At 42.1% G+C, this 17,212-nt stretch overlaps 1 protein-coding gene across 1 annotated transcript; it reads right to left on the bottom strand.

Annotated features, from left to right (window-relative positions):
- Nucleotides 1-1,768: 1,768 nt before the first annotated feature.
- Nucleotides 1,769-15,833, bottom strand: lurap1 (leucine rich adaptor protein 1). Its single transcript, XM_085376439.1, has 2 exons — nucleotides 15,615-15,833; nucleotides 1,769-2,641 (listed from the first exon to the last, which is right to left on the bottom strand). Exons 1-2 carry the CDS (start codon nucleotides 15,831-15,833, stop codon nucleotides 1,769-1,771), a joined length of 1,092 nt encoding a protein of 363 aa, XP_085232565.1.
- Between the last annotated feature and the right edge of the window lie 1,379 nt (nucleotides 15,834-17,212).

Genomic DNA, 17,212 nt, shown 5'->3' with positions numbered 1-17,212 from the left:
ATTATCAATAAACAAGGATCAATATAGCAATCTTTATTTAGGATTTCAATGAGAGGTTGATTTTACACTATTACTGCTCAACACGTTCTCACTCCCAAAGCGTAACACTAGGTGACAAATCGTCAGTATATTATGCTTTCGGCTGCCCAACACGTCCCTATATTATGAGTTTGGAAAACATGAGAACTGTCTGGAATGACTCTACATATGTATGTTTAATTTGTTTAAATCGCACAATCTGGCGCGTAGCTTAGAAACGCGGAAGGTCACCTTTCGCGTTTCCATGGAACGCCTCGGGACGTGACAAATCGTTAGTATATTATGCGTCGGGAGTGACTCTACTACTATCTTATATGCAGTACACTGGGGTTCATAAAAGCTGTTGTTTGTGGAGTGCGGTAGTCATTCCCAACCTCAGGGTCAGGCCCCTTCAAATGGGCCCTGAGGTAAATTTGAAGAGCTCAGAAGAAACAAAAGAGTTAAATACACAAAACATTTGGTTATTTCTCATCACACATTTGCTTTTGATTTGTGAAATACACACAATATGGGCAAAAGTACCGGCCCACCCACACATTACACCAACAGGAGCTGCTCAGCCATTGAAATGATGCCATGAAGCTCCTGGCACACAGATGTTGTGCTGATGTTAATATCACAGGAGGTTTGAAAGTCTGCAACTGCTGAGTCAGATGAGCATTGGTGACTTTTATACCAGGTGCACTTTTAGCAGTTGGTAACTTTATGTGGTCTACCACTTTGAGGCTGTGTTGCTGTGGTTCCCAAACACTTTCGTGTTACAACCTGACGTATTGCAACAGTGGTACAGCGGTATCCTGTTACAGTACCATGCTTGAATTCCTTAGAACAACTCACTCTTTCACAAATGTTTGTAAAGGAAGACTGCATGGTTAGGTGCTTGATGTTATAGAGTTAGAACAATGAAACTAAAAACACCTGAAGGATTAAGGGACTCTGTGGCCCGATACGTTTGTCTATATATATTGCATTAAATCTTCTGCTCTAATACCTCTACAAACTAGTCCAGGAGTACATTTTTTATCGTCTGGCACAGCTACATTTACCTTATTACCCAGAAACCATCACCATAACTGAATAATTTTTCATTTGAAGAGGATAAAAGATAAAAAGTTGGGAATTACTTTCATACAGAATCCACAAAATGTTAAATTGATTATACAAAGTAACTAATAATAACTAGTTTTTGTAAAGGTTCAGAATTAATATATTGGTGGCAATATTGTTCCTAGATTATTTTTTAAAAAGTCAAAGTCAAGGCAAAGTTTCAATTTTGACTTGCCGATAAAGTATGTGTCAAACCATCTGAAGTCATGTTTCAGCTCTCTGGCAGATCGTCTCACTGTGCTTTATTTTTCAGGAAAACAAAATAACGTAAAAGAAAAGAAACTGAAATAATATCAGGGATTGTTAAAAAGACCCTGAGGAAAATCTGTGACACAGGATTTTAAAGTTGATTTTGTGAGGCACCCCTGTTTGGCTATATATGGTCCAAAATCCCTTAATACTGACATCAATGTTTTATAGGAAGTTAGTGCAGTTACAGGAAGGAACAAAAGAAGAAACAGGTAATTGTCTCTCATACCCAGTGTCTTTCACCGGGGAAAGCCCCATTATGTGCCTTTCACAACATCAGTGCACTCTTCTTTTAATCTTCAGTGATCTGGGTTTTGATGTTGCAGAAGGAGTGTTCAATAGTGGCTTTAGTCCCTCTCTGTGATTATTCTTCTTACAAAAACGTCACATCTTCTTGCGACTGCACCCAGCGCCAGTGGGCGTCGTACTCCAGATGCATTTTGCCATTCATTTTGCACGTGTCCAAGTCAATCTTTCCATTTTTGTAAGGTTTAACTTTGGGGCTCTGGCTGGTTGCCAGTTTCTCACTGAGACAGGTGCGGGTCGGGCTGCCTCTTTGTGTGGTTGATTTCTCCAGGACACCATTAGCTTTAAGGCCTTGCGTTGGAGTACTGACCTTAAACATGGGGCTTCCCTTATCTGTCTCTGCAGTCTTGGTCCAGATAGGAGCACCTTGCTTGAGGCCCTCAGACTTGGCTTGTGGACAGCTGCCAGGAGCTGCTGGCTTCCCACTTTCAGTTCCTCCAGTTCCCTTCCCAATGGCAACATTCCCAGGTCCACCTTTCACTTCTGGAATAATTCCAACCCCAGTACCATTCTCACTTCCCACAGCACTAGACCCGGACTTCAGGCCTAACACGGGCCCTGACACCGCTGCAGTGGCTGTGGCCACGGAGCCTCCCACCATGCGGCCCCCAGCAGTAGCCTCTGAAACTAGAGGTGTGGTGGAGCAGATGACGGATTCGGAGCTGGAAGGGCAGTACTCATCCATGTCGTCTGCCAGCGTGTCCAGGTAGCTGCCAATGGAGATGTTGTCTAGCTTGTCATTGGGGTCCTGCAAGCTGCTCCAGGAGCCTCTCCAAGAGGTGTCGGGTCCCTCCCCCAGGCTGTACTGGCTGCTGGTGAGGCTGCTGCAGCGGCTGGTCAGTGTGCTGCGCTCCTCAAACAGCCATTTCACTGCTTCGATGCCCTCGTGCACCGCCAGCAGCTGTTGCAGGATCTTAACGTCCACCGAGCGCAAGTGAGCCTGCGGACACAAAAAAGGAGATATTCTAAATTTACAATAATGATGCATGCTTACTTTCACAGTGGTCATGTTTTGATAGTGTGCAATGTGCAACAAAAGAGAAATCTAAACAGATGTTGAACCTAGGAGACCGCACATATTTATGTAAAGCTGTCAGCTTTGGCTCTAGGGACAAGTGCAAACACTGTTATAATGCTATTAAACTATTCCAGATTACCCTAATTGGAAGAAACTAATAACAGAAACTGCCTGGAGTCCACAATACTAAAAATGGGAAACAAACAAAGTAAAGGTGGAGGGGAAACAAGGTTACAGATGGATATTACAAGGGAATGTGACTGAAGCTGAGTTTGTAGGAGAAGCTAGTGAGAGATGGAAATTTGATACAGTGGAAAGTAAGACGCATTAGTAAAGAAAGTCGAGAAAAAGACTTTTTTTCCTTTTCAGCTGACTTTTAAATGCTGTAAATGGTGCAAAGGATTCAAAAGTTAATCTACAACTTCTGTCATAAATAAATAAAGCAATAATTGCTTCAGCGGGCCTCTAGCAGCCATGGGTATCTTCAAATACAATATGTGTGTGGGAGGATAAGAAAGCTAAATGGTGACTTAGAAGGAGAAAGATGGCTGCAGTCATGGAAAATTCTTCCCTAGAATACATTTGCAGAAGTTCTCAAAGCAAAGTGCAGAGCCCAGAGGTGATATATGGCAACAACATTCAAAGCTCTGACCACTGAGATCACCTCGGCTTTGAGCCTTTGATTTCAAAGTATTCTTCAGTTTCCTCCTTATGTATCACTTTCTGCTGGTCTATTACTGTGCCCCGGGAGGCTGGCTGTATCCCTTTTTGGGAATCATTAAAATTTGTGGTAATTTATACATATTTGTGTATTTCATCTCAGATAATTTTGGGTCAGACAGACAAAATATACAATTATAGTTTTACAGTCTTTTTATATTTTATTTTACTACATCGCACTGTGAAAAGTGAAAGTCCTGCAAGTGTAACATTATGTATATTCCAGCGCTAACACAGCATTGGGATAATAAAGTGTTGAGTAAGTTTAACACCCCAAAAAACTCCGAGCAGAGGCCTCAGGCCACTAAGATCTTTCTGACCTTTTGGAGTTTAAGTGTAACAGTTTAATTGATCCTTATAAATCAATAAATCAGTCTGATGGAATGAATTGATTGATCCAACCTACTAAGTTACTCATGTTTATCAGTTCTGATGAAAACACTGGCAGAAGAATTAAGAAAGCTGCTCTATGGGGTGTTTAAAAGCCTGACATTCTTCCATCCAGATGGAAAATGGTGCACGTGAGCATGAATTAATATGTCTCATACTTCGTTTCTATGCATAGGTAGTGGCTGACCTTTGGATAAGCCATTCACTGTTTAAGACCACACCACAGGCTGCTTGGTATAAAAAAAGGAAAGAAAGAAAAAGCTATGGCAAATTCAATCCACTGATGTTGAGTGGTTTTCCTCCATCTTCCTCAGTATCAAACCAGCAGGAAGCTGATCGACATCAGTGGTTTCTAAACTGGGTATTAAGAAAAGATCATTTCTGCCCCGTTTTTTCCTCTAAGACTGCTGAATACTTTGACCTCTTGAATCTTTCTAAAAGTGTGGTTTGACTCAGCTGCAGGAGGGAGAGGTAGGGCAGGATGGTTCAGGGAGCAGAGTCAGGGTGGGTTGATTGGCACAGCTGTCACATACTGGCTCATCAGTCTCTCCTTCTTATGCCGTAACATGCTCGAACCTTGGGCTGCACCACAGGCCAACCACAGAGTCCGGCTCTGTGCATCATGATTAAAAAAACGTAACCAACAATTGTCAAACTCATCAATGGGAAGCAGCAGTTTTAATCACTGCATGCTCAAAGTTGGTTGGTGCCCATCACCTAAAGAATACTAACTTTCTCTTTGAGCTTACCACATTTGCTCAAAAACCTTTTACTTAGTCTGTGCCGTGAAAGATTGAAATGGCTCACGTGACTTGTAGAACATAACCACAGCATGACTAAACCATAACCAGACCTTATCCAGAGTGTAATTTTAACTGTGGAGAAAACACACAAGATTGAACTTATGGGAACCAGCTTTTTTGTTGATTATCACAAGTAAACACAGGCAACACACTTCAGAAGAAAAAAAATGTGGATATGAGATGAAATAGAAGGGTTTCATTTTACTTTCTTTACTGGAGGAGAATTGAGCTGTGTGGTCAATGTTCTGGTAAATGCTGAAGCCAAAGTCAGTGGTTATGCTAAATTACACAGGCAGACACAGCTCTAATACACACACACACACACACACACACATATATATATATATATGTATATACAGCTTTTTGTTCATGAATATGTGGGTATGAACCCACCGGCATCCTGGCACACACAAGTTTTGGGGTGGGGCTCAAGGCTTGAGGTTTTTGGCTGGCAGAGACCGAGTGCTTAATGAGGGTGGCAATAAAAGTAGCTCCGTGCCTGTCAGCGCTGAGGTGGCACAATGCTAACAAAGCTATGAGCTCCACCAGTCTATGAACACTTTGCTGCAGAACTACACTGACTTTAACTGTTGCTGTCGCAACAGGTCATTTTTTTTCTGCGATATTAATTTGGGTAACTTGGGTGGTTGGTTAGAGATGATATTTTTATACTGTGTATTAACCAAATTCACCAATGCATGAAATTAAAACAAGTTATACACCAGAGATGCATTTGAGTATGTAATTTTACACAAGCAGAGGGACCATCTGTGAGTGGCCTTGCTGCCACACCTTAGCTTTTTGGGGGGATAATAATTCTTCTGTAAGGCTACTGCCTCTGAAATACAACTAGATATATGGCATTTGCTCTTAACACAATATCTCAGAAAGTGTTAGTGGAAAATCTTCAATAAAAATGTAAAAGAAATCATCTTTGTCATCTCAACTCTGCATGTCTTCTTTACTGAGGTCACAAAATAGATTAGTTGCCTACAAATCAACATATTAAAATATGCAAAGTTTTTTCGTAATGAAATTTAAACAATGACAGCCACGTGTTCCAGCTTTTTGCTAAAAGTGAAATCCATCATGTTTGTGTCAGCTGTTTCCTGCTTTGTTTGCTCTGCTGCTCTTCAAGTGGGACTTGTTTCAATCCCCACTATATTCATTACTTTGAGACTGATTTGAAGCATTTAATTACACAACAAAGTCAAGCGTGCACATCAAAGAAAGGATGAAAAAGGTCGAAGTGGGGCCAACAAAGTTTAATGTGAATGGGACTAAGCAGCCTTAAGGATTTAATATCATTAATCATGTTTTTTGCATTTCCTGAAACATCGGTACATCGCCAAACACACTCCTGCTTCCTTACTCAGCATGAAGCCACGCACCAGCTGGCAGACCCACAGGTTTCTGGAAAGCTAATTTTCCTGCCTTTTATATTATCAAATAAGACAAGTACCTGCACTCTGCAAACAAGTCAAACTCGTTGTTTCATATTAAAAGATTTCTGGTGCAGAAGAAAGACTTCATTTGTTTTGGATCCCTGCTAAAATCTTTGTAATATTTATCCGCCTCAGGAAATATTTATTACTGTGTAATGAAAGCACAAAAAGTACTGCTTCATAAAGTGTCAAAATATACGTCATAATAACATCATTAGGTATCTTTATCTTTAGCTCTCCACATTAACAGTGAAATAAATAACTTGAAGACGTGTTTCTGGTATCTGATCAGTTAATTAACAAAAAAAAACAAAAAACACAACACAGACAAACCAACAGTGTAAATGAGTACTTGTGGTCTTAAAATGTGCAAATACTGTAGCTGGAGCACACGGTGCCCACAGTGGGACGTGAGGAAAATCTTTTAGCTCTAAGAATATCAACAGAAGAAGACGACTGATGGCAACACTTGAGTGATCTCATCTGAGGGAATTTAATTGTTGAAGGGTTTCCTTCTCTAACGTTGCTTTGATCCCTTTCAGAGTCAACAGAACAAATGGAGAACCGCAATGTGCCCCGAAATGCTTTCAGCGTTCTGAACCTTACAACGAGAACACGTTATAATTGTTGGACAATTTACTACTCTAGATATTCACCTTTTTGACTTTTTTTTTCCTTCAGTACTTTTATGGACACCATTTTCTGTCAAGCTGTGGGGATGAGAGTGTTGAGCACGCGTAGTGATTAATACGCAGAGACCCTTGCAGAGACCCTCTAGTCTCCTCTAGTCTTCTTCCTGTTCTCTTTCAGACATGATGATTGAGTTGGCATTTCATGTTATGTTGATTTTGTTTGTGCACATATGTATGTGTGTGAATAAATGAATGTATATGTGTATTTATTTGTTTTTTTGCTTTACATGTCCGAAATTAAAGTTTATCATCATCATCATCCTGTAGATTGTGATAGGGTATGATCCATGACGCACACTGTCCCATGTGGCTTCCTATCATCTCACAGCAACCTAACAGATTGCTGAATTACTGCCAGCTGGAATACCAGCAACATAAACACAGTCACTGCTCTCTCTCTCTCTTTCGTATCCCCTGGTGCCCGTGTCTGCTGTTTCACCTTCCCAATCTAACTCGGGCCCTCAGACATACTGCGTCCTTGCAGAGACCCTCTAGTCTCCATTAGGCAGCAGAAGGTCAGCCCTGGCCCTCCATAACTCGCCAGCTGCTCCATCTGTCTGCATTCATGTCTGAATGCCATTCTTACTGTTCCTTTTCTTCTTTCTTACTACAGGACAGAATGCTGAATGGCAACATGCGAGATTTCACCGTAAGCACAAGTAAAGCCAAGTGAAGATCACTGTCTTATGAAATAGCAACGCAAACTACAAAGAAATGCTGAATTTTGGCCCTCATGGAGCATAATATGCAAGTCAATGGATACAAAGAGGAGCAGAGGCTCATTCTTCAAAGCTGATGTAGCCCCTTCTCTGTTTGTCCATCTACTTCCTGCAAACATTACTGTCTAAACCTGCTGTCACATAAGAAGAAATGAAGCCTGGACAGAAGACCTACCAGGCTCTCTGATATTATGGTTACAAGCAACAAAATGAGATGGAGAGAAAACAGGAAACAAAATTGTGGTGGAGGAATAAAAGAGCTGCAGGTCACTCAGGAATAATTGAATTTAACAAAACCCTGTACTGACTGTGACATCAGTGACAGCATAGCCAGTAGCCAGTTAGAGAAAGAAGCCTGAGATTAAACAGACTGGATTTTGATTCCCTACAGCTCAGCTCTGCACGGAGAGCTGACTTTGCACTGACATTCATCTGCCCAGAGGTGGAAGACAGAGAGAGGCTGACATGGGAAAGCTAAAGTGAATAAAAAAGGAGGAGTTAGCAAAAAGTAAGGACATACCTCGAGCAACAGCATAACATTTGCCCTTTGGTAGCTTAAAATACAGATGCTGATCATTAATAAAATGCACAAAGCAGCTTATATATAAAAGGCCCTTCAGTGTGTGTGTCTCTGTGTGTGTGTGTGTGTAAGGCTTAGTGCCAGTCTTCTCTGGCTTTAAAGGAGTGTCTCTATCCAGTAAATCTGTTTAGATCAGTGAAGTGGAGAGTGGAGATTGCTGGAGACGAATGCGAAAGACAGATGCTTTCAAACTGCTCCCGCAGAGATGAACAGCAGCACTAAAATCATTCACAGCAACATTTATCTGCCTTCAGCTCTTTCCCCACCAAATCAAGTCATGAGCCGAGCCGGCGACAAACGTGTTCTGAAGTCACCCGTTACTGCAAACACATGAACACATTTGTCTGGAAGCAGTTACATAACACATTACTCTGCTAGAGTCAGTAATCACACTACAGCTACAGTATAATAAATCATTTAGAGCAGCTGCATCGAATATCTGATGAATTCTTTGTTCGTTTTTTTGTAGTATTACAGTTTTCTTGAACAAATATAGTAACTGCCAACTCAGGTTCACTTGTGTGATGACTTGCATTATTTTCAGATTTCTTAATTGTTAAACTGTATTGTTTTTAGGTTTTGAACTAGCTGGGTATCATTTGGGCAAAGAAACGTGTCCGTATCTTTCGCTTTCCTGAATAATGATCCTACGTCACTGTTTGGTGACTCTAAGCTGGCTGTCTTAAAAGTCTCTGATGATCCATGTCTATCATCCAAGTAACAGGAAATAGGATGTTAATGACCATAACAATTTTAAAGGCTAATTTTAAAGATCTGTAGTTTCGTTTTGATTTATATTTTGTACTTTAGGCCAATCGAATCAGTGTGTTTTTCTGGACTTGAGAGTTATCCCCGGGCGTGTTCTCAGAGCGTGTTCTGGGGAGCTTGCAGGAGTGCTCACAGACATATTCAATCTGTCCTTGGCCCACGCTGTGGTACCGGCCTGCTTCAAATCCACCTCCATCGTCCCGATACCCAAAAACTCCAACCCATCTTGCCTCAATGACTACCGCCCAGTAGCACTCACCCCCATCATCACTAAGTGCTTAGAGCAGCTGGTCCTAGCACACTTCAAATCCTGTCTCCCCCCCACCCTGGACCCCCACCAATTCGCATACCGCCAGAACAGGAGCACAGAGGATGCAGTCTCCATCACACTGCACTCTGTCCTCTCACACCTGGACAACAACAACACCTACGCCAGAATGCTGTTTATAGACTTCAGTTCAGCATTCAATACAATCCACCCCTCACAACTCATCAGGAAACTGACAGACCTGGGCATCAGTTCCCTCATCTGCAAATGGTTACTGGACTTCCTGACCAACTGCCCCCAACACGTCCGGCTGGATAACCACTGCTCATCTACAATCACGATGAACACCGGTGTACCACAAGGCTGTGTGATGAGCCCTTTCCTCTACTCCCTCTTCACCCACGACTGCAGACCTGCTGATGGTTCCAACACCATCATTAAGTTTGCAGATGACACCACGGTGATTGGCCTCATCAGTGACAACGATGAGGCCGCCTACAGGGAGGAGGTGGATCGTCTGGCTGAGTGGTGCGACACAAACAACCTGCTGCTTAACACCGAGAAGACCAAGGAGCTCATCGTGGACTACAGGAGGAATGCTGACCCACATCCACCCATCCACATTAAGGGGACGGCTGTGGAGCGTGTGAGCAGCTTCAAGTTCCTGGGAGTCCACATCTCCGAGGATCTCACCTGGACGACCAACTGCTCCAAGCTGGTCAAGAAGGCTCACCAGCGCCTCTTCTTCTTGAGGACTCTGAGGAAGAACCACCTGTCCTCAGACATCCTGGTGAACTTCTATCGCTGCACCATCGAGAGCATCCTGACCAACTGTATAACAGTCTGGTACTGGAACTGCTCTGCCTCGGACCGGAAGGCGTTGCAGAGGGTCGTGAAAACTGCCCAGCGCATCGCCGGAGCACCACTTCCTGCCATAAAAGACATCTACAGGAAGCGGTGTCTGAAAAGGGCTGGGAAAATCATCAGAGACCCCAGTCACCCATCACATGGACTCTTCACCCTCCTGCCCTCTGGGAGGCGCTACAGGAGCCTCCGGACTAAGACCACCAGGTACCGGAACAGCTTCTTCCCCACAGCTGTCAGACTCCTGAACTCTGCCTCCTGACATCTGACCCACGTTAACTCATGGACTGAACATACACACACACACACACAATGGACAACTGTACCCTCAAACACACAATAATAACATGGAGTGAACCACCACTCACAACCACTAGCACTTTATATAGCCTCTGTAGAAATTATCCACACCCTCACTTACCTTAACTGCACTACTGTATAGCTCTGTAATAATCATTCTGTACATACGATAATTTTTAACCCTACAACTGTTTACAACTTGCATAGTTCCCATTTCTGTATAGCTGTATATCTCAGATTCCTGTAAAGTTATTTATTTCATATTCTGTATAGTTTTTCATATTTATATCCTGTCCATATCCTGTACATAGCTTGTACTCACTACAGCCTGTACATACTTATAGTTATAGAATATTCACAACATACTTCATACCGTGTACATTATAACATACCATAATAGACCCATTTCTGTAATATACTTACATATCTATATTATTGCTAATATATATTGTAATATATCTATATCACTAAGCACTTCTGGATGGATGCAAACTGCATTTCGTTGCCCTGTACCTGTGCATGTGCAATGACAATAAAGTTGAATTCTAATTCTAATTCTAATTCTAATTATGCAACATGTTTGTTTAAATCAAAGACGTACTGTATTAGAAATGTAACATGACTTCCTGTTTTTCCTGCTATTTAACAAGAGTAACACTTCAATATTAGTGGTAACGTACACACACACACACACACACACACACACACACACACACACACACACACACACACACACACACACACACACACACACACACACACAAATATGCACAGTGTTGATCTTACACAGGCAGATGCTGCAGCCCACCAATGCCACACAGTGTGGTTATGGATACAAAGTAACAGATGAATGAGGAACAGAAGGGTCCACACAAACACACACTTTCAGAGTGGAAAAAGAAGCAGTTTATAGCCGACTCATTAACATCCCGCCTGTTCGTTTGAGCTTATCAGCATGGCAGAAAATGTTGGGGAAGAAAACAACATGGTGACTTTGCTAGGCTGTGTGCACGACTGTGTGCACGAGAGAGCTCTTCCATTTAGTATCTCCCTGCAGCCTCTGAGCACACACATTAGTACTGCACATCTTACTAAGCAGATTTCAGATGATGCTCCCATCTCTTCTTCTGCACTCTCATTACACAGCACCACTCACACAGATGAAATAACCATGCACACTTGCATGCGCACACACGCACGCGGGCACACACACACACTCACATACTGGAGCAGCCCGGACTGTACTGAAAGTTTCACTCCCTAGAGTTAGAAAACGGTTCTTCATCACTATCACTTCTCTCTCTGTCCTCCCGCTTCTGCAAAAAAACTTGATAAATGACTAAAACTACTAACAGTCCAGCATGCTTCTATAGTCTTAACAGATTTCCAGCAAGTCTGGATGCCTTGTGAATACAAATGTGGGCTAAATATGCAATTAGGTTAGGTACTATACAACCTACAACAGCAGCTGAGCTTTCTTCTGTACACACTAACCCACTAACACTCATTTATTCATTTATATTCTGATTTATATCTAAATATTGCCATGTTTACAATACATATATGTATTATGAGAAGAAAAAAAACACCTTAAAACTCAGACTTTTTGCTTTTTAGAGCTAACACATCCATTACTACGGGGTGGCTGTAGCTCAGGTGGCAGTCCTTAGGGACTGAGTAAAGCGCTATACAAATGCAGGCCATTTACCATTTACCATTACAATGCACCTTTCTGGTCACAAAATTACAGACAGGCAAGCTGCAACTACAGAACCCATGTGATGTTCACACTAAACCTCCCGCGTATGCGTATTTCCGTTGACATTGTGGTCAACATGTCCAGAGATCAGCTATGACTCAGATGTAGGACTACATATGCACTTGGCCCAGATGTGATGTGAAAAAGGGCTTTTTAAGACTTCTGTGGGAAAAAAAGGAAAAAACAATCTGAGTCATTCACACACACCACTTCTGAAAAAATAAAAAAAGGTTTTGTGATCCATCTTCCAATGGATTCACACGAGCCTACATCAGTTAGTTCTCAGACCACACCCGTCACCAAAAGCCCTGAACTGATACAACAACCTAAGAGCGAGCGTTTTATTACTCACCAGCTATTTAAGCTAACCTAAGATATACACACACACAGGCTCAAGGAATACGAGCCTAATTCAAACTCAAAGACATGTGGCAGAAAATACTAAACAAATGTGACGATGACAGCCGATCATCTTTCTTTCTGAAAACTTTGTTTACACCAAGCAAGCGAACTTAAGACACATGCTGCCACCATCATGAGTCCTGGAGTGAAATCAGCTTCTATTTCTACCATGCGACCAAACTGCTAATGTGTTTTTGGATGTTTGAATGTAACCAATGTGTTTTGGAGCGACTCTTTCAGAAAACAGCTTGTTTGGTTTGGAAGTTCGGTTGTGGCAGCGCACACGCTCTTGTGTCACAACCACAGATGGGGAGACGGGGTGCATGCCTGCATCTGCCGCAGGAATGTATGACATACATGAACATGGTTGGGGGGGGGGCAACTGTAGAGTGGTGCATTATTGCTACAGACCTCCACTGTTTGACGCGAGGTGGGGTTGATGTAAACAAGAAAACAGAGAAGTACTTGTTGAACGGAAGCTCTGCTGTAGAAGAAATAATCAGTTCTGAAGAAACACAGAGCGGCCTGCTGTGGATAAACGAGGGATGGAATCATTTAATAAGAGAAACTGAAAAACAGTCTTGTTCAGAGGTATGATATGAGTATGTATCACACCAAAATTAAGCCCAGTGGACTGAAGATAGAAATGTATGCAATATGTTAAAAATTACTTTCTATAAATGGTGCAAGCGCAGCTAGACAATAGGAAGAGAGCGCCTTCACCACGGTCCTGTGTGCATTTTTACCTCCACTTATTTCCAAACAAAGTGCAGCTGCTGGCAGAGCGAAGAGCAGCTTGAATTATTGAATGAGTGGATACAAGGGGCCTTCACATTTTATTACTCAAGTCCAGTCAAAGTAAAATTACATCTGTTGCATTTAGTCACAATCAAATTCATCATTAATCATTAATCTTAATAATCGAATGTAGACTCCTGATTTTCTTCTTATACTACTTAGTATTATACTACTTAATAATAAGAGCAATGTTCATATTAAAATTTAGTTTGCACACATGTTAGGGGAGGCTGTAGCTCAGGAGGTAGAGCGGGTCACCTACTGATCGGCAGCTTGGTGGTTCGATCCCTGGCTCCTCCAGTCTGCATGTCAAGTATCCTTGGGCAAAATGCTAACCCCAAGTTGCTCTCCAATGCATCCATCGGAGTGTGAATGTAGTTAGAAAAAGCATTAAGCTTAAAGAAAGTGAATGTGTTGTATAGAGTGCTTTGAGTATAAAAGTGTGATATCAGTCCACAAATTCCAAATTATTTTTGTCATAATCGTACAGCGACAGCAAAGTCAATGTCACATCTTTAATTTTACCTCCTATGGCGATCCTAAGTGAAAACATTACCAAAGAATACAAGAAATGTACAGAAAGACACAGCCAGTGTTGCATTGGGTGTAAACGTAGAATTTAATTATGCTGGATTCAAAATACATTAATACTTCACTGACCTAACTGGCTAATTTTGACATGTTGATAACATAGTAATTACGTTATCTAAGACATTAAAGAGAGATTGATGCTAACATTTAGCTTTCCAAAAGCTGAAACATCCATTGGCAAGTATAATTCTTAAAGCAGGCGTATGTAACGTTTGCTACTCAGTGATAACAGCAGCCCCTGTAGCTTCAACTGGTAATAAAAGGCCTCTGGACTTTGGAGTCTTTTAAGCTCCAGTACTGAATTGTAGTGAAACAAATCATAGCAGCTGCTCGCGCAACGAACAATTCAATTCAGTTTCATTTATATAGTGCCAAATCAAAATACAAGTAACTTCAAGGCACTTTATATTGTGAGGTAAAGACCCCACAATAATTCTCAGAAAACCCCAACAATCAGACGACCCCACTATATGAAAGCAGTTGGAGACTGGAGACAGTGGGAAGGAAAAACTCCCCTTTAAAAGGAAGAAACATCCAGCAGACCAGGCTCACGGAGGGGCACCCATGTGCCGTGAAACACAAAATCGTCATCTTGATATGGAATAGAATTTGTTGGTTTACTCTTCATCCACCTAACTTTAGGAACATTTTAGCCACAAACAGCCATAAGAGAAAAGTTGGCATCTATTGCAAGTTATTAGAATAAAGTAATCCTGCTCTTGCTTTGTGTCTAACCAGCAGCTAAACCACTTGATTTTGTGTCATGTAGGCATAATCTGCCGAGCTCTGCCCTCAGTGTCTCCTTAGAAATGTACTTTCCTGGAAAACTGTATACATTCTCCCAAGTTACATACAGACTGACACTTTTGAGGGAAGGAGTGGGAACAAATGAGATGCTACTGGTGCTGTTACGAGTCAGCGAACTCAGAAATCATGCTGAGGCTGGTATTATTCCCAACATTAAGGTAAAACACTTACTTATTATAGCTTTAAATGTGTGAGCCCACACAATAATTAAGGAATATCCAAAAAGCTGAGGTTAGTGAGCTTACTGGAGGCCTAACAATTAGCAGGGGCCCTAAAAGCATCCTTAAATCTCACTGTCCTAAAGTATCATTCATCACCAGAGGCACGGGATAAGAAAATTATTTGGCATTTAGCGCTTTCTGAAATACAGATTATATGGTCATTTTAAAGAATGCTGACATTTTGCAGTGAGTCCCACTGTGGGCTCTGAGCGCACAGTGGGAGCAGGAAGGACGACTTGGAGTATAAAACACAGTCATTTATTTTTTCTCAGCTGTCAAGTGGAGCGTTACACTACAGTTTATTGTGTTAGGCTAGTGATCATGTGAACATGACGTGGTTTAGGTTCATCTGGTCAAAATTATACTGTTATACTACTTTATGGATTGTTACTTATACATTCAGTTATTTTAATATAAAGAGTTGAACAGAAAACAAGAACTTAATAAAGAGAAGTAAGGAAATTTTAAAAATGGCATGCTGTATAGTCAGATAACATGTTAAGTACCTCTGTCTCTGGGCTCTCAGGAGTTGTGCAGGCTTCTGTACCTGCACATAATTTCAGATACACCCCAGCAATGACAACCCGATCTGCTGATAAATGTTCAAGTACTCGAAACAAGGCTGTCTGCCGGAGCCGAGCCGGGCTCAGCATTCATCGTCATAATGACAGCTCTGTACCTGGCTGACTTTCGTGAATGACACATCCTGGAAAACAAGAGTCTGCCACGCATCCTGCGGGCACATATATGAGAACTGTGGATTCTTACCATCTCCATCTTCAGTTTTCTTATCTTTTCATCCAAACTCTTCATCCCGGTCTCTTTACCGGTGTCGTGCGCGAGGGCCAGCTTGGCGTCTGCCCGGAGAGAGGACGACTCTTCCCGCATCCACCTGAGCAAACCCTCGGGGGTCTTCCGGCCGATTTTCGCCTCTATGTCTTTGAGGTCTGGGATGCTCTCGCTGACAGTACCTTCGTCCATCGCCATGAGTGTTTTTACACCGATAAGATCCGCAGGACAAAGATTACGTCCTTCGGGTTCCTCGGAGATTGTTCCCTGTCAAGCTGCGAGAGTCACTTCCTATAGGCTTGTATGGCATCCTATGCGACTGCTGCTGAGTTGGACTGCGCCAGGCAAGGAAAACTGTTTGACAGTATCAACACAGCAGTGTGAGCTTATTCCAGCAGTATGATACAGAGAGAAATCCTCGATATGTGGGTTATTTTAACTCAGTCATCATGTTGTGTTAAATTGATGAAGCCTCTGTATCTAAACTGCTGATGGTCATCAAGTGATAGCGGGGGGGGGAAATCCAATTTGTTGCTTTCCCCTCCTTGATTGGTTCCTTTACAGCTGTAAATGCAGTCTGATCTCCGGAGTCCCGAGTCCTGAGCTGCAGCTCGGTGAGGCTGGTGTTTGGGATCTGTACGCTGAGCCACACTGCGCAGATTCCACCTGCATGATGACAGCGATCAGGAACCGCAGAGTGGGAGAGGAGACCCGATAGCGTCAAGTCACCAGCGATAACCCTCGGTAGCTTCCGGGAAAACTTTCAAAATACAATCTGTGTGAAAGCTCTGTACCGGAGAATACGGTGAACTACCAAAATAAAACGACAAGCACAAAGTAAAACAAAAACAACAAAAAAGTCCTTTTATCCTCCTTTCTGCACAAAGACGTCTGTGCGTTTTATAAGAAGAAGATAAGCTTGTTAATATTGATACTCCAATCAAGTTATATATGTGAACATCAACCAGTTATATGTGTGAGCATCATGGAACAGAAACATAATCTAAACATAGTCATGAAAGGCGACCTTTGGGTGAAGATGTGATGTCTGTATCCATCTGCCTGTTGTCCACATTTATGCAGGCAAAAGGACAAAAGCACAAGATGAAGCTCTTATTTTTGCTTTTGCCTTTTTGTGAAAAACTTGATAGCTTTTCCTCCACGCAAAAATTAAGTGGGCATTAATAAACTATTAAAAAGGACTAATCTAAACATCTGAAATGCCCTAAAAAGACAAAAGCAGTGGGCCACCGACACATTACACTCAGGGAGCTGCTCAGTAATGGAAACGCATGGCATGATGCTCCCAGTGCTTAATTTTGTTTGGAACTCAGCAGTAGTGAGTCAGCAAAGGTTTAGCAACTTTTACAACTGTGAGCGTCGTCGACTCTGCTCCCTTGCTCTACGTGGTCTGCCACTTTATGGTTAAGTTGCTGTGGTTTCTAGATGTCTCCACATTGTAATAATACCACTCAGAGTTGATCATGGATATCTAGGAGGGAAGAAATTTCACAAATGAACTTGTTGTAATGGCAGCATCCCGTTACAGCACCACACTGGAATTCAGTGAGCTCTTT

The sequence above is a fragment of the Diplotaxodon limnothrissa genome, linkage group LG17, assembly GCF_057381915.1.
Source record: "Diplotaxodon limnothrissa isolate DT_005_m linkage group LG17, D_limnothrissa_male_GT1.1, whole genome shotgun sequence".
Taxonomy (NCBI): Eukaryota; Metazoa; Chordata; class Actinopteri; order Cichliformes; family Cichlidae; genus Diplotaxodon; species Diplotaxodon limnothrissa.
This window is presented reverse-complemented; position numbering and strand designations above follow the sequence as displayed.